The sequence below is a fragment of the Passer montanus genome, unplaced genomic scaffold (genome assembly GCF_014805655.1).
Source record: "Passer montanus isolate IOZ18808 unplaced genomic scaffold, ASM1480565v1 scaffold90, whole genome shotgun sequence".
Classification (NCBI taxonomy): domain Eukaryota; kingdom Metazoa; phylum Chordata; class Aves; order Passeriformes; family Passeridae; genus Passer; species Passer montanus.
The window spans coordinates 2552139-2577363 of NW_024374368.1; the positions used below are offsets into that span (position 1 = coordinate 2552139).

General features: G+C 39.0%; 1 protein-coding gene across 8 annotated transcripts; it reads left to right on the forward strand.

Annotated features, from left to right (window-relative positions):
* The first annotated feature begins 3365 nt into the window (after nucleotides 1-3365).
* On the forward strand, nucleotides 3366-25013 carry LOC120495774 (Y+L amino acid transporter 2-like). Of its 8 annotated transcripts, XM_039695627.1 has the most exons (12): nucleotides 3366-3611; nucleotides 3693-3810; nucleotides 4595-4637; nucleotides 9354-9871; nucleotides 11309-11434; nucleotides 14233-14377; nucleotides 15378-15501; nucleotides 16340-16443; nucleotides 16718-16814; nucleotides 17770-17919; nucleotides 20152-20335; nucleotides 21047-25013. In XM_039695627.1, exons 4-12 carry the CDS (start codon nucleotides 9370-9372, stop codon nucleotides 21136-21138), a joined length of 1524 nt encoding a protein of 507 aa, XP_039551561.1. In that variant the 5' UTR covers nucleotides 3366-3611; nucleotides 3693-3810; nucleotides 4595-4637; nucleotides 9354-9369; the 3' UTR covers nucleotides 21139-25013. The 8 variants fall into 8 exon arrangements, with proteins under 8 accessions (XP_039551561.1, XP_039551558.1, XP_039551559.1 ...); XM_039695624.1 differs by having other exon boundaries at nucleotides 3366-3810; XM_039695625.1 differs by lacking the exon at nucleotides 4595-4637.
* Nucleotides 25014-25225: the final 212 nt, after the last annotated feature.

Consider the following 25225-nt stretch of genomic DNA (forward strand, 5'->3'; position numbering starts at 1 on the left):
TTGTATCTTGCAAGGTGGTAAAGTAACATTTCTTCAATGTGTATCCAGAATTCTTCATATGTATAAGGAACTTTCCTGAGGACCCACTGTAAGACAGCTACGTGAGGGAAAAGAGCATCCTGCAGCTTTCAAAGTCTCCCTGCTGACTCCTGCTACTCAGTACAGAACTAGCTTGGTTTGCCTTAATTACAGTGATAAATGTGGCCCTATGGAGTCACATTCAGGAATGGTGCTGTCACACTGCTGCAATCACTGTGGGCTGCTCCTCTTTGTGTGCTATCACCCTGAGGGGGTACAGCTGCAGAAAAAGTAATTTTCTACCCCCAGTTCTGAATAAGCCCACGTGTGTAAGGTACTGAGCATTCCAGCCAAAGCCCTCCAAGGAAACCCTGAGGCTGTTCAGTACAAAAACTCAGGCCAGTCTCCCTCCTCTTTCCTTGGACCCTGAGCCTCTCTCCATGATGGAGTACAATCATGGAATAGTTCAGGTTAGAAGGGACTGCGCTGAGCATTCCAGCCAAAGCCCTCAAAGGAAACCCTGAGGCTGTTCAGTATAAAAACTCAGGCCAATCTCCCTCCTCTCTCCTTGGACTCCATGATGGAGTACAATCATGGAATAGTTCAGGTTAGAAGGGACTGCTAATGGTCAGCTTGTCCCGCCCTTCTGCCATGGTCAGGGACATCTTCAACTGGCTCTGGTTCCTTAGAGCCCTAGCCAGTGTGACCTCGAATGTTTCCAGGGCATCAGACATTACCACTCTGGGCAACATCAACCAGCCCTCTCCAACGTGTTAGAAACACACAAATTTCCTTGAAAGGGAGGAGGAGGGGGCAGCCACAGTTGGGTCTTGAGAGATACAGACAAGGGCATAAGGAGAATGATTTGGGGTCAGCATGGGGGAAGACAGGTGGAGGTTGTGTGCTTGGCCACTCAGAGTGAAGGGTTTATGGAGGTGACAGACTTAGAGTCAGTATAAGCCACAATCTGACACTTCTGTTGTTTTACAGTTGTTTTAACAGTATTTTGTACATTCGTCATTTTTTCATTGCACTTCCTAACAGATTTTCCTGTTGTTTCACTCCAAGGGGAAAAGCTGCTGATGTTTCAGACTGACAGTAAAAACTTTTCTCTGAGTTGTAACAGCACACTGAAAGCCTTTCAAAATGTGCACATAGAAATGTCTTTTTGTATGTACACAGGGGGAAAATAGAAACATAAGACTACACATATTATTTAGTGTTTGTTTGCAATAGATTTTGCATGGTATTTTAGCACCTTGTCACTTGGTAGTGACTGCGCTCCTTGTGTTCTGCTCCCATACCTGAAGTTAACATGGTTGGAAGAAGTTTGTTGGTCTGTGAGCTACGTTCTCTCCTGCATCAACTTCATGGCAAAGTAAAGATCTGATTTTACCAAGATGACACAAATGGTGGCCTTTGTCATTCAGAGTCTTGCAGCTAATGGTAGAGGGTGTTTGGCAGCGTGTTTTCAATCAGGGTTCAGTGTAAGGGCATCTGTTGTGGATGAGGATTGCAGGGCCCTGTGCTGGCTGAGGCACAGAGAGCAGCGTTATGGAACTGGAGGAAGCAGAGGACTTGGCAGGGGCACCTCTGAGCTGTTTGCTGCAGCTGAGCAATGGTATGAATGAAGAGAGCTCAGGAAATAACTGAAGTAGCCTTGTTCCCAGTGCAGAGTATGAAAGGCTTTCCTAAGCAGTAATGGAAGTGTGGACAAGAAACCAGAAAATGCCACGGGTTAATTCAGGCAAGCATGCCTTATTTTGCTGTTCAATCAGGAAATGTGTGTTTATGTGTAACTAAGACACACGGAAGAATTACTGCGAACAGTAAGTTGGTACAGGAGAAGCTTCACTGCAAACATTTTTATCAAATCCTGAAATACTGTAAAACTGAGTAAGAAAAACTTGTTGCAAAGACATTCGTTTTCACTTCTTTACATTATCTATCTTGCTAACTTAAAATACAAGATTAAATGAAATCTTCCTTGGCAAAGGAACTAGATTTTTTGTTTACAGAATAAATCTTCAGGAAAAATCCTTTTTGTGCACAGTGCATGCTTTATGATTGCTCAATTTTGATTTATGTGCTGTTCCTGTAAATTGATGGCAAATGTCCAGTAGTGTGTAACCATAAGGGTCAGACCAATAGAAATATGGGAGACATTAATGAAGAAAAGACTCAGTGTCATGTTCCAACATGCAGCTTCTACAGACTTGAAACAAAGGGCTGAGGCTAGCTCAGGAGCAGGATAAATGGACAATATAAAGGTGGTCTAATAGCAAAGTCCCTCAGTATAACACACAATCAGAAAACTAGTTTAGTGCCCCAAATCAGAAATGGGACAAACTGAAATTCAAATTTCAGAGTGAAAGTAATTACGCATTATTGAAAATATACATTCTAGGCTTTAGGCTATAGTTTGTGAACATTGCCCTGGCAGAAGAAAAAGACTTTAAGAAGACAGAGGCCCTGAGTAAGGAACATGGTGCTCAGCCTCTGTTTGTCCAACAAGGAAAAACATCCCTGCAAAACGATCTTGTTGCCAAAAAGCTTCTTGCTACATTATAATGTACGTAACCACACACTGCAGGCAGCTGGAATTGTGCAATCTTTTCAGGCAGGCAGACTTAGAGAACTCTCATCCTTCATGGATAAAACATCTTGAAAGCTGTTTATTCAAAGAATTTGTCCTAAACCTGCTTTGAATAGGGTTTTCAAAAAGCACAGCCATTTCTGTGTGAACATTAAATGTATAGCTGTCTCAATCTATCACAAAAAGCATGTTTATACAAGATGTTACTTTAAAATGAAGAAGCAGGAAGAGCACTGGCTTATAAAAGAAAGATTTGTGTTGTTTTTATTATTCCTTTTGGTCACCGTGGGTTACAGAATGGAACGTGCAACACGATTCTATGCTCCTGCTTCTTTTCTAGTTGGGCTGCTCAGGCGTATTGGAGGGATACCTGTGCTTGGATTCAAATATTTTACTTTCCTGTGTGGATTAGTGGTGCAGTCTGATGAACTGCTGTTATCTGGTGTTATGAAATGAACACAATGGGTCATAATGCCAATCAATAAAATGTTTAATAGAGGATAAAAGAAGCAAAGCACAGCGCTGGGTGACAGGGGAGTCACCGCTCCACCAACTGCCGCACTCGAGCCTGAGTCCATTCCCCCTTTTGAGCAGCTTCTTTTCTGGGTTTCAAGTCATCCTTCCGGTGAATCTGCGCATGTTCTCCTTGTTGCTAGGGGGTCTTCATCCGTCTCCTGGTGGTCGTTCGATGAAGGCTCGTCGTCTTCCTCGCTCGTATCCCTTTGGCTTATTTAACCTATGTTCTATAATATTACTTAAAAAGGCACTCGTGGTTAATATCGCTTAAAACAGGCATCTGTGTTTAATATGCTTAAAACAGGCATCTGTGGTTATGGTCAGCTCAGCTAATCATGCTTGAGCAGCCGGTTCCTGCACAGTAGATTATACATTCAACGGGCAAAAAGAGGGGCCACCACCCTCTCACATCTGGTGCCTCAGCTCTAGTGACAAGACTCTTGACCTGCTGGATCAGCTCCTTCCAGATGCCCTTTGGCACGTGAGTACATCATTCTCCACGGAAAACAAAAATCCCAGGTTAGTGCTCTTGCATTCATTAACTTTTCTCTCTGCCAATAAGGTTTTATTTTCTGGATGTTTACTTGTTTCAGTAGACATTATGCTGTATACCATACTGGCTTTGCTACAGGACATCACAGGACAACCTATTACTTCAGAAGACTAACTGAGTACACTGGGTAAATAATTTCTTTCTTTGCTTATTTTTATCCTAGGGTTTTTTTTTTAAAGCTTATTTAATTAAAGTAACATCTTAACACCAGATCAGCCTGTTTTGTGTCTCATGCATCATGTCATAAATTATTATAAAAGACACAGATCTATAATTCTGAAGATAAGAAAAATAATTGGGTTGATTAATATTTAACAATGTGTAGATTAAACTTAGAAGAAAATTTGGAAAAAAAACCCCAGAAAAACATTTGGTTGTTTGAAGTTAAATAATACCTATGAATTTCAGTTAACTACAACTCTTTACTAGTCTAGCCCTCTGAAAGACTTTCTGATTTAGCAAGTTTTACCACCAGAATAAACATCTTTGCGTAGTGTTAGTAAAAATTCCATTGTGGCTTTCTAAATCAGCAAGAAGGAAATAGACTGCATTAGTTATTCATGGTTTCAGTGACAAATGGATGAAGGATTTCCCTCTCCCCCCAAGTTTCCTTTTGTTTTACTTCTATCACAACTTTGTTAGTAATAGAGAGCAGCAGTTGGCTGTTTCTGCCTGCTTATGACCTCAGTTGAGGCTGTTTGGAGAAACCACATTCCAGGAGAGTCTGGGATCTTTCCTGAAAGCTCTTATTGATTTCAATATTCATGCTACTGTAATAAAAATATCAGGTAAGGCAAGGCTAGCCGGAGAGTGAGAGAAGAGGCTATTCATATGGGTGTTAACTTACCCATCCTGGTGAAACAGAGGTGTTTATTTAGAGCAGTAGCCTGAGAGACACTGTTCTATTCCAGCAGCCTTTCTGCTGAAGGAAGCAAGCATTTCACCTACCCTCTGGTAAGCTGCTAGCTTTTATTTTTATTCCTTTCCTTAGATTTGGGCTACAGTAGCTTTTCTCTCAAATCTCTGGGATTTGCTTTGGGGTGGGAATGTAGTGCTGGGGGCGGAGCAAGTCCCTCCTGTGGGAAAGGCAGTCTGTGACCATAGCACTGCATTTGGAGCATGTGAAGCAATAATTCATTAAATGTTTTTATAAACATAGAATTTGAAAACCAAAAGGAAATATGCTTGTTTCCTATTGAGTGCGAAATGTTTGCTTCAGATGAGATCAAAGTGGATTTTTTGTTGCTGTTGTTTGAGTTTTTAGTATTATAATTTCTGAGAGTATTTTATTTTATGCTGTTTCCTCATACTGCATAATCTTGTTTTGTTTGCTTTCCTCATTGGGAAATGTCCAACAGTACAATCTGCTATGAATACTCCCTTTGAGACATGTTGATGCTCATAATCATTAGTAGTGTTTTGAAGTTTGAAATTCACATTTTTGTCATGTTGAAAACTGCTTGCTCATCTGCTTTCATGTTCCAATAGCTATTAATATAAATTTATATGTTTGGGTTTTTTTAACTTTTGGCCAATCTTCTACAGGCAGGAGAAAATTGTCCAGAATGTACTTGGAGAAAATAAGAGATTGCTCATGACTTTTAGAATGGCTTTCTACATGCACATTGATTTCTAATGTGCATATAATTAAAATGTGCTAGATTTTAATTTTAAATGTTATTCTTAATCTTACTAATTTTCTGACTGATACTGGAAAATATTGGGAGTTTTTCAGTTTTCTTAGCTGGTTTGACTTTGCCTGGTTCATTGGTGACACTTTCATTATTGAGAATTTTGTACAGGTAGACCTGAATGAAAATAGGGTTCTGAAGTTATGTAGCAGAGCTCACTTGCTAACACAAGGAAGAGGCAAGTGCTGACAGCTTTGTAATTCAGCCTGCTGTGGCCTCTGAGGCACACTGATTCCAGAAACCAATAGCTCCTTCTGCTTGTCCCACTCTGTGGGACCAAGACAGCAAGGATCTTCCTTAGCATCAGAAAGCTTTTCTGCTTTACTCTTCAGATGTCATACTCAAGAGTAACTAAAATACCTGTACTGGTAATTTTGCTGCCATAAAGTTTTATCATCACAACACCCAATCATGTTAAAGCAGAATGCAAAGAACCTCAGCTTTTTTATTACTGCATAAATTAAAACTTTCTGGTTCCAGGGAGCCACTCTGAATGCTAGAAGATGCTAGTAAATATTTGTCATCTATAATAATACAAGATTTTACAACTTGAGATGGCTACCTCTGTAAGAAATCACCTTATTACAGCTCTGATGGTTGTCCCAGTTCTCTCACTTGGATTATGTGCACCCTCAAAATGTGACCTAAATGTCCAAATGATGGAGAAGAGCTATTGAAGCATTCTTGTACATGCAAGCTTCTCAGCTTAACCTTCTTGGCACACCAGTTCGAGGCAGAAGCAATGGTGATGGTCCCAGGAAGGGGACACGGTGGCATGAGGATGAAGTGATAGTGACAACAGTAGGACAGGACTATTGACCAGGTTCAGTCGGAAAAAATAGCAGAAGCTATAAATGAGATAAAGAGTTAGACAACAGACACTGGGCATCTCCTCATTTCATCATTGCCTGGAATGTAAAAGCAGTAAATTCTTTATACACTTGACAAAATATTTATTCTTATGCTATTATACAGGGATATCTGTATAGGAAACTATTTCCTATATCCCACTAATTTTCTTAATAGCATGAAAACTTTGCTGAGAACAAGCATTAGTCACAACTCAGTGCATTTTGTTTATTTAAGAAAGACATAATCCTGAATTAAGAAATCAGTAACTGCCTCAGCATTGTGATGGCACTGAATAAAATCAGTGCACTGTCGAAGCTGCTAAAAGTACTACTGTTGTCTTGGTGGAAAAGGACAGGCAGAAGCTGTTTAAAAAAGTTTGTTCAAAAATTTCTACTTTCAGATGATATAAATTAATTACAGTGAAGTTGCGCATCTTGATCATGGAAACTGAATTTCTTACCCTTTGATTCTCAGGCCATACATATTTGTGGACTTATTTGAGGGTCTGGCTAAAGGTTTTGCTGATGTGACGTGTCTCAAAGTACTGAATTTTGAACTGTTTCTTCTAATTGTTTTTCTTTCATAATGGTTTCATCCACAGTCACTTATTTATGGAAGAAATACTTCCATACACATCTCCTGTGACACATTTTTAGAAGCTGGAAATAAACTTTTGGTAGCACAAAAATATGTAAAACACTGTGTTACTTAAGAATATAATTTAAACTTTACCTTTGTGCTCTCATGAAAGCTGCAGGCTGTAGAAGTGCTACTAGGCTTCAGTAGCATTGCCAGTTTAAATTATCAAATTCCCTTTAGCTATCAGGCCATCTGTACTAGACATCCAAGTTCAGGTTTGGTACCATGTACACAAGTTATCCGTACCTACCAATTACTTGATGTATTCTTTTTTACAGGAAAATAGCTGTATCTTACTCATCAGTGAGACTTCATTTCATGAAAAGTGATAGCCCCTGGGTTTGCTCACTGCTTGCATGGCTCCACATTAACATCACCTGGGTAACAGCTGAATTTTAAATTCCCACATCCTTTGAGCTGTGCTGACTAAAACAGTTGTGCATTTCAGCTCACAGCCAGAGCTCACATTTAAAAATCTGAAAAAAAAAATTTAAAAATCATACATCAAGCATAAGAAGCATAGGATCATTTTAAACCAGCTATGCTATAAAAGGAGTATTAATACATAATTATGCCCAGATTTTTAGCATGTTGCTATCATGATGAACTCTCCTAACAGCGGCCATCATGGGAGGGGTTTCTGCTGATATTTTACATACCCATCAAGAACAGAAATGGAGACAGGAGGTTCTGGAAATATTGACCTGTATTTTGGGGTGGGGAGAGTGACTTTTTCCTCCTTTCTGTCACATGGAAGGAAACAGGTGAGGCTCATCAGGAATTTAAAGGAAGGTATATGAATGGTGTATTGGATGCATGAAATTTCTCCCTGCAAAACAGGATGATGTTTTTTATTCATAGAGGGTTGATGTGAGAAGTAACAGGAGTGTGTGTGAGAAGGAGGCCAAAAACACAAAAGGGACACTGCAGTCATGCTTGGAAACTTTTGACAAGAGTTAATATTTAACTTTATTCCAGTGTTCCCACAGTGTTCCTGTGGTTAGAGAAAGTGCCATTGGGATGAGAAAAGCATTTAATCTTTAAAGAGATTTTGGCATCTTTTAATTTTTAGTACTTGTTAGGCCTTGTTCTCTAGTTGATCAATTAGGAAAGTGAGTTGCATCAAAAAAGCTGGGAAGGAACACATAGAATTATAATATATTCAGAACTGCTAAACCAGCCAGACTTTACAAAGCAAAGTAAGCCTTTCAGGAAGTTTGGGGAGTGCAGATTGTTTTAAACTGGCCATTGACCCATGTTTTAACAACACAAATTTATGAATCACGTGTAATGTGTACATGTAATGGGTAAACATTTGTAATCAAATGGGTTTTGTTTTGTTAGTGTCACATGGATGAGCTTTGTTCTGCTCAGGAAACTTGGATCTAGGTCATAGGATTTTGAGGAAATTATCTTCAGAAGTGCTTTAGAGTGTGTGTGGAGGGGAGAAGGGAAGGAGAAACAAATGTCTTCTGAGACAGATACCAAAACTTAGCCATTGGTCTAAGCATCCGTATACATCAGCAGGACCCCAGAACTGAGGCAGTCACTGCACTCCTGGGTTCCTCATCCCCAGGACCTCAGCCCCAGAGCTGTGCACGTGTGCACAAGGCAGACTGATCCATGGAGCTGAGCAGGCAGGTTGTGCTTCCCAGCTCCCAGCACACTTGGATCTTGTCCTGCAAGCACCAGAGGGAGATGCTTTTACAGGCATGTTTTGTTGGACTCTATTACACAGAAGCGTTCCAGGGACAGAATGTTCCAGACCCAATCCCTGTGAATGTTAGTGGTTTCTCCTGAGTTAAGTGAGGTTAATAGCTAACCGAGCTGCATTATTTACTGCAGCAGCAATCTCATCACTAACAGCAGTAAAAGGGGTTTCTTCCCCCTCATATTAACATTTATCTTGTGAGATTGGAGGTTTTGAGCCTCTGGCAGCAGTAAAAGGGTTTTTTTCCCCTCATATTAACATTTATCTTGTGAGATTGGAGGTTTTGAGCCTCTTTTTCTCTTTTCTCTGGTGTTCCCCAGCAGAACAGTTTTCAAGTGAATGTCATTTGATGAAACAAATAATAATGAAATTAAAATTCTTTCTGGGATAAGAACAAATTTTAGGAAGAGGTATTTTTGTAGAAGATACTCCAGTTGTATTAGAATGTTTCCGGGTATACAGTGTCTCCTTCTTCCTTAAAATATTTTCAATAACATAACGTAGAATTACAATTCAAGACAAATAATAATAGTGAACTGAGAGTTAGCAAAACCTTCAGAATCTGTAACCAAAGACAGTGGCCTCATATTTATGCATTAAAAAGATATGCAACCATGGAAGTTAAGAAAATTCACTAGTGTGCTGTTCCTGAACTGCAAGATAAAATCAGGCAAAATAGTTGTTCTTTGTATCATTTATGCCTTTTATGTTAATTATCTTATCCATGTCTCTGATGCCACATGCATTACAAAAGATATTCTCTCCTCTTGTTTTCAGGTAATGTGATTTGAAGATGCCAACCCCTTGGCAAATGTGCTGCAATAAGAAGTCCAGAACTGAGAATGCAAAAGCTGAAATGGACAATATGGCAGAGACAAGTGAAAAAATGCAGATGAAAAAAGAAATCACATTGCTAAATGGAGTTTCTTTAATTGTAGGCAACATGATTGGCTCTGGCATATTTGTATCACCCCGAGGTGTTTTAATGTATAGTGCTTCTTATGGACTCTCACTGATCATCTGGGCTCTTGGTGGGATTTTTTCCCTGTTTGGAGCTTTGTGTTACGTTGAACTGGGAACATCCATCATGAAATCTGGAGGCAGTTATGCCTACATTCTGGAGGCATTTGGGGCCTTTGTGGCCTTCATCAGACTCTGGTCTTCCTTGCTAATTATAGAACCTACAACTCAGGCAGTGATAGCAATCACATTTGCTAACTATATTGTTCAGCCAATTTTTCCCCACTGTGAGCCGCCGTATGACGCAGTCAGGTTGATTGCAGCTGCATGTATATGTAAGTAGTGGTTATTAGAAGTTAAGAACTGTAATTATATGTGGTCAGAGAAGGTTTTTTGTAAATTTCTATTTCTTTGCATTCTGTGAATGCAATTATTCTGTGAATGCAATTATTAGCAAAATGATTATTGTGTAAGCAAAATAATTATTGTGTATCAAAAACATGTTCTTAAGAACTAATAATCTTTTATTCAGATGTATTATGTTTGGAGCTGGTATTACTAGAGGAGAGAGGAGAATTACAACAATTTGGCAGAGAGAAATTGTGACTGATGATTAAAGGTACATGCATGTCTATGGTTCACTGGCCTAACTGGCTGATAGGACACTGTCACATCCACAGATTAACTTATGAAAATGAAGAGAAGTTCTTTGAACATGTGTGGTTGCATGCTGGTGCCCTTACTATATAGAATGATTTCTAAATTATTTTCTTTTTGAGCATTACAAAACCCATTTTCTTCCTTTCAAAACTGAAGTATAGATTACAGGCAGGTCAAGGAAACAGAAGCAAAGCCCAACAAGACTTCTAGATAAGAAGTAGCCTACTTTGATCCATGCCACAGGTGACCATGCCACATTTGTTTTGCTCTCTTCTCCATCACCTGGGCTTCATACCTGGTACCAATGCACACCATTACCTCTCCTCATCTATCTCTGTTTTGAATCATGGGATTTCAAGAGGGAGAAGTTGCCTGTATTGCCATGTGTGTGCTAGAGTGAGAGCAGATGGGCGCATGGCTCAGCCCTGGCTGCACCTGCTGCCAGCTGAGGGACAAACCTGACTGCAGAAGATGGCAAAAGGAGGAAAGGAAAACTGTTTGATCCTACCCGCTCTCTGCAACCAACTAGTTTGGAATTTTTGTTAGATTCTGTCAAAACTGGGACTTGAGAGGATTCAGTAAGTGCTATGCAATTTTCAGACTCAGGGCCAAAATGTGAATGACACAACTTCTAAGCCACGAGCACAGAGTAACAGCATGCTGGCCCAGCTCAGTTCAGTATCTTCTCACAGCCTGCAAACTGTTTTTGTGGAGTAGCTGTCCTTATTCTGTACCAAAACTAGAGCTTAACTCAGCATGAAGAAATTTTTGATATACAGGATATAAAGAAATACTATCATTTGCATGTAAACAGCTCTTGTTGAGTTTAATAAAATTTAAATATTATTTTAAAAAAGCTAGTCCTAACTTTTAAAAATGTATGTGTTTTGTCTTACCTAGTGTCATGAAAGCAGTATTCTTCAGAATACCATTGTGTAAATTTTAAACCAGGTGTTTCATTTTAATAAATCTGGATGATCCTGAAGTGGTGAAATTTGATTTAGTTTTACACCTTGAAATAGTAGTTGTATCTGGATAGATGGGTTTGAAATATGACTTAAGTGATGTTAAACATCCAGTTCTCCTTTCATGCATATTCTTTTTCTCTGCAGGTTCCTTAACATTTATTAACTGTGTTAATGTAAAGTGGGGTACCCGTGTACAAGATGTTTTCACATATGCAAAAGTCATGGCTCTTATCTTGGTGATATCTGTTGGCCTTTACAAAATTGGCAAAGGTAAGAATAATTTTCATTTACCTAGATTCTATTAAAGGAATCATATATGAGTTTCAAAATCATGTAGGGAGATCTTTAAGACTTACATGTGAAATATTTTTTATTCTGGAAAAAAACCCATAAAGTCTGCCATAGTAAGATCGGATTTATTTTATGGCTGGTTAAGAAATAGGGGGTTGATTATTCAGGCCAAGTCCTGTGCTGCTTGGTGTGAATAGCAAATAGCAGCTGAATTAACATCACTTTACTGCTGACTAGTTAAAGTCAGCCTTGGTGTCTGACTCGTGCATTACTACCTGTCCTATAACAGGACAGGGAAACAGAAATTGCATTGCTCCTGAGAGTTCCCCCCACCACCATTCTCCCCCTACCTCACCCCACTGGCACCACCCCCCAGCCACAGCACCCTGCCCACAGGAGGACCAGAGAGGGTAAATCATAGCTGGGATTTGTGGGAGGGCATGTTTGCTCCTAGAAACAGAGGAGGAGCCTGTAGCAGTGCAGGTCTGTGAATCACTGTGGCGTGGTGTTACTGTAAGGCATCACAGGGCAGATGAGCCAGCTCCCCATCAGCAGTAACTGGACTGAACTGAGCTGAACACACTGCAAAGCTGGAGAGCAATTTATTCTGGTGCTACCTCAGAGCTTTGCTTATAGCAACAGATTTGATTTGATTAATTTGGGCCTCTGGTACAGTGAATTCTCCTCTAGTTCTAGATCGGCTGCTAGAACTAGATTACTAATGTTTTTACATTTTCATTTCCTTTGAAAGTCTTAAATTGCATAACCATTTTATCTTTCTTCCATTGAAATAAAAGTGGTTTCTCCTCTTCAATTTAGGAATTTTATTTTTCTCCTGCTAAATTAGCTTATAAAACCTAACAAGCATGCTTTCTTTTCCATGTTTGCTGGCCTCCTCCTTTCCCTGGCTGCAGTTGCATCAGCTGTTACACTGTAAAGCTACATTAGACTTTAGGAAAGCATTCTTGTTTAGCCATTACCTCTGCATGTCAGTTTTCACCAGCTGGTTGAAGTCTAAAGAACCCTGGACAACCAAACCCAGCCCTAAGGGCAGCGACGTGAAGATTCAGAGAAGAAGCATTGCTTAAGGGTCACAGTTGCATGAAGGAGTAGTTCCCCTCATAAAACTGCTGCAGTTTTGCAAAAGTGTGCTTCTGTGATGTCACCTCTGTGGCAGCGCTGCCCTTGCTTTCAAATTGCCTCCTTCAAAATTGCCTCCCCTCCTGCTCACTGGTGCTGCTGCATCCAGGGGCTGCTCCCTCTGGTCCCACACAGTGCCCATTTTGTTTCCTCTGCTTTGCTCTGTGGGCTCAGGGAGGGTTGAAGCATAGAGGGAACTTTATGGTGAGGCACAGAAAATGCTGAGAGCTTTCACTGGTACTAAAGGTCTCATCTCTGCTTTGTTTAAGCAGAACTGAGCACGTAAATACAGGAAAGACTGGGAGGAGGAATGATGTAGATTTCTGGAAGAAGCTGTGATCAGGTCAATGACCCTTTTGAACTCAGCAGCTGTTTTAATGAAAAGAACAGTTATGATGTTTTAGCCCTACCACATTCTTTCTGATGTGCTTGGATACACTTCTTGTGTTAAAGGACTGTAAATATTTTTTCAAAAACTGATTTTGAGTATGAGCTGTCTTTGCCAAAAAAACCCAAAAAACAAACAAACCAAAAACCTTTTCTTGAACATTTTGGATTTTTTCTTTCTTTAATTTTCCAACCATTTTCTTCTCCAAAGTTATGTGTACATCTCATAGCTTCTTTTCTTTGGTTCAAACAGTCCCCTGTTCTTCGATGACTGAATTGCTTTTGTAGTATCTATAAACTCCTTAGTTGAATCAGTGCTTTCATTTTACAAAAAAAAGACATTACTTTCTTTCCTAACTGAGGTTTCAGCATGTTTCTGTCTTCTCCTAATACTTAACCCACTTCCATTTTCATTAGATAGTAGACTTTCCTTCTGCAGTCTCAGTAAGGCCTTTCTTCCCCTTTCCAGCGTGGCAGTGAAGGCTTATGCAGTTTCACTAACATTTGGCCTATTTTGCAGCATTCTGCAGCTTGTCATCTCAACCGATGTGGCTTAGCTAAAGCAGAATCTTGAAAAGAAAGATTTTTAATCTCATCTCTTAGTTTTGGGAACACCCTTGTGGGTCAGAGCATCCCACTGAAAACTGAAGGAATGCAGCTTGTCATCTCAACCGATGGGTCTTAGCTAAAGCAGAATTTTGAAAAGAAAGATTTTTAATCTCATCTCAGTTTTGGGAACACCCTTGTGGGTCAGAGCATCCCACTGAAAACTGAAGGAGGTCCCCCTCTAGTGGCCACGAATTCATCTGGTGAAAATAAAAGCACAGTTGTTAGGAAGAAATACGAGACAGATTCAGGAATTGAAACTGGGTTTGCCAAGTGCCTCATCCTGGCTGACAGGGTACTGCATGCCCTTGGCATGGCTCTCTCCTTCGGTTGGGTCAGTAGTAATGTCAGGAGAGGACTCTGTGAATTCTGGTAGAATTGCAAAAGTCACATCCAAATAACAAACACATGAAAATGTTTTCTTTTTCAATAATGCTTTCTCAAGTGCAGCTAAGAGAACATCTGGCTGAAACTCTCTTGTTTGTTAATTAAAAATGTAAGTTGTGTAGTTTTAGATAAAGTAATGAAACCTGGATACAGTGGGGTGTTATTTCCCTTTTGCTAGCTGACACTTCGGGTGTAATGCCCTTCTAAGTTGCAATCCTTGAAATGTAACAGTCAGTTGGCACCTGCCATTTGTACAGGGGAAACTGAAAACCTGAGAGCTCCGTTTGAGGGCTCAGCAACAAACCCAGGGATGATCGCCCTGGCTCTCTACTCTGCCCTCTTCTCCTACTCAGGATGGGACACGCTCAACTATGTCACCGAGGAAATGCAGAATCCTCAGAGGTAAACACAGGCTTTTCCTTTGAACCACTGACAGGTGATTCAGGACAAGCCACTCTGTATTTGTTTCTGATTAGTCAAATTATTTTCTCTTCTCTTCAAATGAAGGAGTAAGTAGGAGAACTCTTTCTGATCATCGTGCTCATTTATATCACACTAATGAATAATTTACCTGTATATATGTATTTTACGTCTTACACTTCAGACTGCAATTTTTAAAGAAGAACAAATCCCTGTTGAAAGCAAGGAAAAGCAAAGGTGCATCTAGCCCTCTAAAATTCCCTGCTTCTCTTCAGTTAGGCAGAATTATTTTTTCAAGATATTTTTTGCCCCCAGTAGAGTAAGACTGTGTGGTATTACTGTTTATGGGCAAATAAGACATGTGGGTATTACTGTTTATGGGCAAATATCATCTCCTCCCCTCTGTAGGGTTTCAGTTAGGCAGAATTATTTTTTCAATTATGTTTTGCCCCCAGTAGAGTAAGACTGTGTCAGATTTATGGCTTTTATGATGTGGGTATTACTGTTTATGGGCAAATATCATCTCCTCCCCTCTGTAGGGATGTCAGTCCTGTGGGAGTTGGCTTGAGTCAACCACTCAAGCTGAATAGTTGATCTTGTCTTGGGACATGCATAGGTTTTGAGTCAGGAAAAAAAATACCACAATCAGGAAAATACCTAAGTCTGCACTTAAATATCATTGTTTCAGAGCTCTCTTAGATTGCTGCATATAACAGACAGTGTATTAAATTTACATGTGTGAATGTTTTAAGGTTTCTTTTTTAAACTTGTGACAGACACACAAACACCAAACTAAGCTTTTTATGGAATTGTTTCATGCATGGCTGCATGTTGTTTTATAACCCCATGACTCCCAAATGATGGATTACAAGACATGATGGAGGTAGAAACATTCACAAATACTTGGATCTGGGAACAATCTTCTATTTAAGTATTTCTCATTTAAATAACATGGAATAATTTTTCCATTTTCCTTTTGCAGGAACCTACCTCTTTCTATTGCAATTTCAATGCCTATTGTAGCTATCATTTACTTATTGACAAATATAGCATACTATGTAGTGTTGGACATGTCAGCTCTCCTCACAAGTGATGCGGTGGCTGTGGTAAGTTGTGGAACATAACCCAAACACAAGACACTACAGGAAAATTTCAGGCAGCATGCTTGGCAAACAGCTGAAATACTGTCATGCTGAAGGCTGCTTAAAACATTTTTTTCATGTTACAGTACCAGTATATTAGAAGGTGCATATCAAGAATATATCCACTAAAAAAAGACACTACAGGAAAATTTCAGGTAGCATGCTTGGCGAAGAGCTGAAATACTGTCACGCTGAAGGCTGCTTAAAACATTTTTTTTCATGTTACAGTACCAGTATATTAGAAGGTGCATATCAAGAATATATCCACTAAAAATGCTCTTGAAAAATTGTCTTGTATAATCTTTAAATCCTGCTCTTAACACTACATCATAGGAAAGATGTTTTTGTCAGGACAGGACCAGGACCAAGGGGCTATAGAAAGTCTGGGTGGTTGGAGAACCAGGTTTTTTGTTATCATTCTAATGTACAGTATGTCATGTTTAACACTGCACAACCACAGCAATATTTTCAGTGCAGAAGTGTGCACTGAAATGTTTTTTAAAATCTTATCAATATTTTATACAGAAATAAAATGATAATTCATAGATTACTACAGTGGGGATTTGTCAGAATACTAGGCTTAGGGGGTTTTTGAAATATATATTTATATGTGTCTGCCAATTTTATTTTGATGCTGATCAGCTTTTCCAAATTCTATTTTCCTAAGCTATTACTGGGTGTCATCAAAAAGCATGGGCTATGATACTACATTTGGGATAATGTGTTTTCATGAGAGTTTCTCAGAATTACCCATATGCCTAACGTAATGGGCCTCACCATTATTTTTTTTTTTCTGTTACAGACATTTGGAGGTGAAACCCTTAGTCATGCCAAGTGGATAATTCCTATAGCAGTGGCCATGTCTTGCTATAGTGGCTTAAACTCATCAATTATTGCAGCATCTCGGTATGAAATAGAAGATTTAATTTAAAAAATTGAAAAGGAATCATTAATCTGCATTCTTTACTACTGTTTGGTAATTTTTGCCATGTCAAGTCATACATTTATAATGGAGGTTTTGCTACAATCAGATGTCTTCTCATGATCAGCACCATTTGATAAACTAAAGCCACTTAAGAAGAGAGCAGCACTTACAACAGAGTAATAAAAGAATTATTTCTTTGCTTTATCAGGAAGCAAAAAGCTATTCCTATGGTTGAGTTTCCTTAGTCTTTTTTAGGCTTTTCTATGTTGGAGCCAGGGAAGGCCACCTCCCTGTCAGTCTGAGCTTGATTCACGTGAAGTGCTTCACACCAGTCCCTGCTCTCCTGTTCAACGTGAGTGCCTGGCTGGGCAGGTGGGGTTTGGGCCTCGGGTAAAACATCCCTGCTCTGCCCTGGACTTCTCACAGACTTCTCTTGCCCTGGAGACATCTTCTACATATTCCCACAACTTTTAAAATTCTTTGAGGGGGTGGGAGTGGTGTTATTTTGTCTGATAGAGGGGTTTTTCCCAGTGGAAAGAGAATGGCTTGATTCGTTCATTTGTTCTCCAAACAATATTAATGAGAAGTACAATAGCATTGCTGAGAAATCAGAGAATGGCTAAAGATGTGATGGTATAGACAAGAGCTTTTAAGTCTTTAATATGAGCTGTTAAAGTATTACTGGAGGAGAATATGTCAGGGACATCTCTGACCCTGCCACAGGCTGATGTTCTAAAACTGTAGTTATAACAGGAGTGACAAAGCTCTTAAAATTAAATTTCTACCATTGGAAGCCTATAGCCCTGTTGACTTTTTTTCTGCTGTCACCATACAAATGAGATCTTGTGACACAAAATTGTGGAACCATAAATTATGGAGTTACTGGAAATTCTTTTCATAAATAATCCATGTATTTGCATGCATTTTATTTGTTGTCTGCCATTGCCCTGTGTTACATATCATTTATTAATAGATTATCATACTCATCCTGTTTGATGTCAAATAATTTACTAAAAATTACAATCTCATTATGAAGACTCTTCTCATAGGGGCTCTGTTTGCACTAGCAAGTTGATTTATACTCTCTTAATATGCCACCATTCACATTATCATGTGGAAAGTGGAAGTTTTTTCTGCTCATCTGTTAAAATAAACATTGAATCCCTAGGGCACAGAATTTACTCTAATGGTCTCAGTTTATGAGTGGAGTGATATCCTAATATAAATGGGTTGGAAACAGGCCAGTTTATAATTTTACTCTGTCTTTATTTTCACATTAAAAGGTCTTTGTTTTTTATTATCTCTAGGGCTTAATGACTTTGCTTTATCTCCTTGTGGAAGATGTTTTCCTCCTTATTAATTACTACTGCTTCAACTACTGGCTCTTTGTGGGTCTGTCTATTGCAGGACTAATATATCTGAGATATACTCAGCCACATAGACCACGGCCTGTTAAAGTAAGTAAAAAAGACAGGAAGAAAGCTCTAAAAGCCAGATAATGCATGTGTTTATATGACCTTTAATATCACAACCATAACGGTACCAGTTAATATTATAGATTATTTATTAGCCATAGAAATTCTTTCAAAATACAAGATGAAGGAGCAAAACCCATTAGAGCCCACAAGAACATCTGTTCTGGTAGCTTTGCTGTGAGATTGAAATTATATACACCATTTATTCTTCTTTTATTCAGACTTATAATAATTTTTGTTTCAAAACAAATAAGGAATAAATAAATGTCTGGGGTTTTTAGCCCATCCTGAAAGAACAGCAGACCTCAGTAGAGCTGGTGATGGAGGCTCCAGAGAGGTTAACACTCTGATAAAACCTATATGATTTAACAAACACAGTAAAATCCCTGCAAAGCCCATAAATGTCCACAATTCTGCCCACACAGAAGTTAGCTTAAATAATCAAATATATTTTGAATGTTTCCCCCCACTGCATAGTGGTCATAGACAGTAAAATACAAGTTTAATGGTTGACTTAGAAGAGCATTTGACTATCAGTTAGACAAGGGAGACTACACAGAAACAAAGTGTGCCTAAAACCTGTTTCGAGTTTTAATCCAGTGATTGTCCAGGAAGCAAGGATGGAAACACACAGCAGGCACACAAAACCATGCCCTGGCTCCTGTTTGTTGGCTCCATAACCTGCATTTTGGCTCCGCAGTGATGCAGTAAAAATGAAGAGAATTACAAATTAACACCCCCCAAATATTTCTGCTTTGTCAATCTCTCTTCCTAAACTCCTGCATAATTTTTACAAACACATTTCCTTTCCATTTAAGTGTCACATCCTGATTAATTTTTAAAAAGTTCAAACAAAGGCATAAAATATTCTAAGCACCTCCTGCTGGAAAACTTCCTAATTTTCCATAGCAGACCTAATTTTCCTGAAGCATGTTCACACTCAGTTTCCAAACTTTCCCACAAAATATGTGGAAGATAAAGATTAAATCTTGCCTTATTGGCAGTTTTGCCTCTTATTCTACTAAGGATTACAGTTAGATTTTACACAAAGAATGTTTCATTCCTGTCAGCATTTGCTAGCTACATCAACACCACAACTCCACATACACCATTTCCTTTTCTGAAATGTAGCAGTTGGTTTTCATCAACTTACATTTTTTATATTTATAAGGAAAATTATTTATACCAGTAAACTCTCACCAATTTCAGCTGGTATTCAAATGTCAACTCCTGGACCCTTGAGAAGGCTCACTACTAGAGACAGAAAAAAAAAAAAGTGAAAAAATAAATTCATAAAGAGGGTTTTGAAACTTTCATAGAATGATAGAATCATAAAATGTCAAGGTTTGCAAGGGACCTTAAAGACACTTAGTCCTAACCATCCCTGCCACAGGCAGGCACAATTTCCACCAGACCAGGTTGCTCAAGGATTTATCCAGCCTAGCCTTGAACTACTGCCAGAGTTGGGGCATTCACAACCTCCCTGGGTAACCTGTTTCAGTGTCTCACCACTTTCACAGTAGAGAATTTCTTCTTAATACCTAACCTAAATTTCTCCTCTTTCAGTTTGTACTCATTATTCCTTATCCTATCTCTACAGTTCCTGATGAAGAATCCCTCTCCACTTCCCCTGTAGTCCCCCTTTAGACCCTGGAAGGTTGCTATGAGGTGTCCATGCAACCTTTTCTTCTCTTGGCTGAACAGCCCCAACTTTCTCAGCCTGCTGTCATAGGGAAGGTTCTCCAGTCTTATCAGCTTCATGGCCCAGCTTTCCTTATTTGTGATATGATATTTGATAAGTGCCCAACAAAATGGTTGTAAACCAGTCCATTAGTTCTACAACATCAAGATGGCAATTAAAGGTTCAGAGGTAGTTCCCAACCAAAACTACATGTAACAATTCAGAACTGAAGTTGGAGAGAAAGCTACCCATTACTTAAAGTACCTCTTTCAAAGGTTGAACTTTTACTAATTGTAAAGGAACTGAGTTTATATAGGCCTGAAAAAAATAGATGCTCAGATGTGTATCAAATAAGAGGCTCTCAGCAGTGTACATAGAAGTTAATAAATTATGCTGACTGTAAGCAGTCAAAAAGATTGAGTACATACTTTTATTGTTGACCTGTCTAACTTTTATCTGCAAAGCCTGAATTTTTACAATAGAGTGTTTGTTACATCTTTTAACAAATGCTGTATTTTTTTTTGTCTTCACAGCTTAGCCTCTTCTTCCCTATAGTATATTGTTTGTGCTCACTATTCCTGATTATAGTGCCTCTCTACAGTGACACAATCAATTCCCTTATTGGCGTTGGTATTGCCCTCTCAGGCATTCCTGCATATTATTTGGGAGTCTGTCTGCCAGTTGAAAAACGACCTAAATGTCTACTTTGGCTCTCTGGTAAGCAACGCTGTGTCCCAGTCACCATGTCAAAATATTGATCAGAAGAAGGAAAGAATAATTTTCCCTAAAATCCTTACTTCTGTGAAGTTTTGCTATGCTTTGGTATGTGGCATGTCTGAGATCATCTGCTTTATCACATGGTCCTGAGAACAAAACCATGCTTACCTGTACAAAACAGTCCAATATGTAGGACTAGTCATAACTATGACTCAATATAGTCATAACTATGCAGGCCCAACAAAAGCCATGTAGGATTGTAAAATACTAAACCTAATCTTTTTAATACCCTGGAAGGCAGAAATACCAGAACATCTTTGCTTCACTTCTCATCCAAGGAAAGGAACATCCAAATCAGAGGAGTTCACAGATTTTAAGAAACAATGAAATAATTAATTATTGGCTTGGAGGGTAGTTGCCAGTCCTCAAATTCAGGTGGTCTTGAAAAGCAAATCTTTAATATTTTTATTTATTATACTTTGAATTCAGCTATCAATTCAATGAAAGTGTTGATGAAAATCTTTTTAAACAAAAATTTCAGTTTAATTATTGGCTTCTTTTGCCTTTAGCTATTTATAACATATGCTTAATTGTACTGATTAAGGTGTTTCAAGATTTTCCTAATATCTGCATAGTGTTTTCAAATCCTCAAAATTCAAATATATGTCTAAGATATACTTAAAGTTCTGTCACACATTTTTGCCAATACAGCTACAACAACGAAGTATGTTCAGATGCTCTTCTACTGTGCTCTGTCAGACCTGGACATAGACGTGGAACCCACAACAGCTAAGAGTAAATAGAGTTGCCTCAGCATTGAGAATTGTGCCTTGACATCTCCTACCTGGAACAATTTTTATCATCTGAAGTTCTCCCCATATGTGCAGTCATACTAGAGCACTAACCACTGTACTGTGCATCAGTTTGATGTCAGTTAAGTTGTGATGGTTTTATAAAACACTCTGTTTTCCATGATTTCCTTTTAAAATTCTGTTTGTTAATAGTGAGTTATCATGTAACATGTTGAAACTATAAAGCACTTGGTTGGAAAGGATGAAAGTTTGACAAGAAAGTTTCACTGATATGTATGCTTTGAATAAAGCTCTTTGAATTTCTTCAATTGAGAGTGAAATAGAGATGAAAGCAAGTTTTGATATAGAAGAACAATAGATGTCTAAATTGACAATTGCTAAGCCAGTAGTTACTGGACAACTAAGAAAGCAAAGGTTAAGTGGAGTTGGAAGGGTGTTGTATGACTAGAGCAAAGGACATGTTGACCACAAACAAAAATATGTTTTTACCAAGCAGAAATAAGTCTTAAGAAAAGGCGAAAGATACCCCAGGTGAACAAGCATGCCAATGTGGCCAGTAGAAAAAAGGTCTAAGAATTTTCTGCTGCAAGGAAACTGAAAAACAACTTTAAGTTTAAACTGTAACATACTAACTCATATGATTGGATAGTATTGACCATAATATGGAAATGACAGTAGTTATCATAGGCTATAGGTAATAGTAAAGGTTATGTATTAAATTGCTCAGCAAAGAAAAATATATAATGTATTGTAACCAAAACTAAAGGGTGTTCAGGCTTGTCTATAGCTGAAGCTGACAGCTGTAGGTGTGGCTCTGTCACCCACAACCCAAGACTGCTTTAAAATCTCATATACAATAAACAGCATTTTGAAGAGCCATCTGGAGTCCTGCATCTCTCGCCACAGGCTCTTACTAATGGTGCCCACATTTTAGTAGGCAAACTTGGACTTTTAGCAGTAAGAGATCTCCTGGTGAACTCAGAAGGAAGTGCCTGCAAGGACAAACAGGCACCTGAAAGGGAGGTGACCAGGGCCCAGACAGGTGTTGTGGCTGGACAGTGCCTGGATCCAAGCCTCAACATACAGCACCTGCTGCAAGGACAGCAGTGAGCACTGGGGAATCAATGGGCCTGAATGTGTCTGCCAATCAGAGAGATGTGCATCAGCATTGAAAATCTTTAATTAAATCCAGTCCAAGTAAATTACCAAAACAAGAGCTTAAAAATCTTCTACCATGGACTGAGACGAACTTCCCAAATGCCGATTCTACAGCTGTCTTTAACAGAGACTTTTGGGACTCCATGGGGGCCAAATTATATAATGTTATTTCTCACCTCGACAAAACAGCAGCAGATTTACTCCCCGCTTGCCACGTGCTTGTAGAAGTCTTTGCTGGGAAACCCCCGCTGCAGTGCCCTTTCCCCACCATTCCACCTGAACCCTCCCGCCACTTCCCTCTGCACCACCTCTCCAGCCACGAAAGGGAGGAGGAGGAGGAGGAGGAAGAAGAGGAAGAAAACAGCAACTGCGGCTGCAGTAAGAGAAGTAGACCAAACTAAAAGTTACTCTGCCTCGGAGGATGAGGGGGATATCTTAAATCCAACACCAATAAACTCCGAAAAACAACCAGATTTGTTTCTAAATAATCCCAGGGATTCCCCCGTGACTGGAGGAGATCTTTTAACTCGGTTACCACAGCCAGCAAGAAGCACTGAGGGACCCAACAAATCATGCCCCAGATCTCTTATGCCTGAAGCTTGCAAGGCTTTAGAGAAAATCACTGATGCTCTGCAAAATAGACAAGCAGACTGCTATGTTCCAGATAAACCTTTTTTCCTTAAAGTTTTAGGAGAAACGCTGAGACTGTATGGCCTCATCTTTTAATGGAACTCCTCTCAAAATGATCCTTTGTTGATAATTGAATGGGTTTTTCTTTTTTACAGGTCACCAAAGATAATCTTTACATCTTTAGAGATGATTTCTCAAATCATAATCAAAGGCAGAGCAAGGCTTCTTTCTATAGCTGGTTGCAAATTTGAAGTCATCTATTTACCTATAATTAAATCCTATCTTGATTGGGCCATGCAAAAGTCAGAAAATTTGCTATATGCCTTGTTAGATTTTCCAGGTATTTGCTCCTTTCATTATCCAGCACACAAATTGATCAAAGCTCAATTATGCTACAAAGAGAAACCCCTGATCAGTGAAGAACCTTTAGATGCAGTTACTCTCTTCACTGATGCATCAGGACAAGCACACAAAGCAGTAATTACATGGCAAAATAAAAATACTAAATCCTGGGAACAAGATACTCAAAAAGTCGAAGTTTCTCCTCAGATTGTTGTATTGGCAGCAATGGTAAAGAGCATTTCCGCTCTTTCCAGAACCTTTTAACCTAGTCATGTTACTCCTTATCACCCAGTTTATAGTAATATGACTTCTTGGTGTTGCCAAACTAAGCTTTTCCCATATCATGAATGTCACACAGATCATTTTAACAGGCTTCCAATTTGATTTCCTAAGGAATTTGGCTCATCTGTGGAGACAGGGCTTGGCAAGGTATTCCTTCAAAACTAGACAGTGGCCCTTGTGCCCTGGGACAACTTACAGTAATTGCTCCCAGTGTCAAAAAAGCAATCAAAAAGAAAAATAGAAAAATAAGATCTTCCTTGGGGCATCATTATGAGGGCAACTGCGATAGTGATTTTCACCCTTGGAACTCTGGATATCAATTGTTATAAGCATTATTTTTGCCTCAGCTTCAGTTAAACTGAAACAGTTAAAACAAATTAGGGTGTTGACTCAGTAAAGAATTAAATGCCACCTCTGCTATGATTAGTGATTTGCTGACAGATGAAGAGGCAGTCAGACATGCCACTTTACAAAACCAAGCTGCTATTGCCTTTCTCTTACTAGGACATGGACATTGCTGTGAAGATTTTGAAGGATTGTGTTATATGAACTTGTCTGATAAATCTACTTCTATTCATAAACAGCTGCAAAAATTAACATATTTAGCTAACCAAATTACAACAGACAAAATATCTTGGCTAGACAGTTTGTTTGATGGTTGGAGAATTGCACCTTGGCTGAAAGAACTTTTAAAGTAGGCTTGATTCTCTTAGTGGTGATAATTGTAATTATGGTAGTGGTACCCTGTGCACTTCAATGTGTGCAGAGAATGATGCATAAGACAGTTTCTAGCATCTTTGTTGTTCATCAGAATGGGGAAGATGTTGTGAAGGATGAAAGTTTGACAAGTTTCACAGATATGTATGCTTGGCAGAAAGGTCTCTGAATGTAGAATCTGAGAACGAAATAGAGGGGGCAGCAAGTTTTGATATAGAAGAATAATAGATGTCTAAATTGAGGTTTGCTGATCCAGTCTTACTTGACAACTAAGAAAGCAAAGATTATGTCGAGCTTGAGAGAGATTTTATGACTTAGAGCAAAGGATAAGTTGGCCACAACCAAAAGGATGCTTTTACCAAGCAGAAAGATAGCACAGGCAAACAAGACATGTCAATGTGGCCAGTAGAAAAAAGGTCTAAGAATTTTCCACTGCAAGAAAAAATGAAAAACAATTTTAACCTTAAACTGTAACATACTAACTCATGTGATTGGATAGTATTAACCATAATATGGTAATGATAGTAGTTATCTATAGGCTATAGGTAATAATAAAGGTATAGATTGGTTCTTATGTATTAAGATGCTCAGCAAAGTATATAATGCATTGTAACCATAACTAAAGAGTGTTCAGGCTTGTCTACAGCTGGAGCTGACAGCTGTAGGCTCAGGCTCTGTCACCCATGACCCTGGACTGTTGTAACATCTTGGATACAATAAATTGCATTTTGAAGGGCTCCTGTTCCACATCTCTTGTCTCAGCCTCTTACTAGCTACACCTACAGGAGGGAGGGAGGGCAAAAAGAATTTAGACTGGAAGAAAACCTGCTTGGTGATGTTTGAGAACATTCTACCTACATGCAGAGACCAGAGGGGGGAAAAAAAGAAAAAGGCAAAGAGCATGTACTAGTTTAAAACAAATCAATCTTTCCTCTATGTAGAAGTGCAA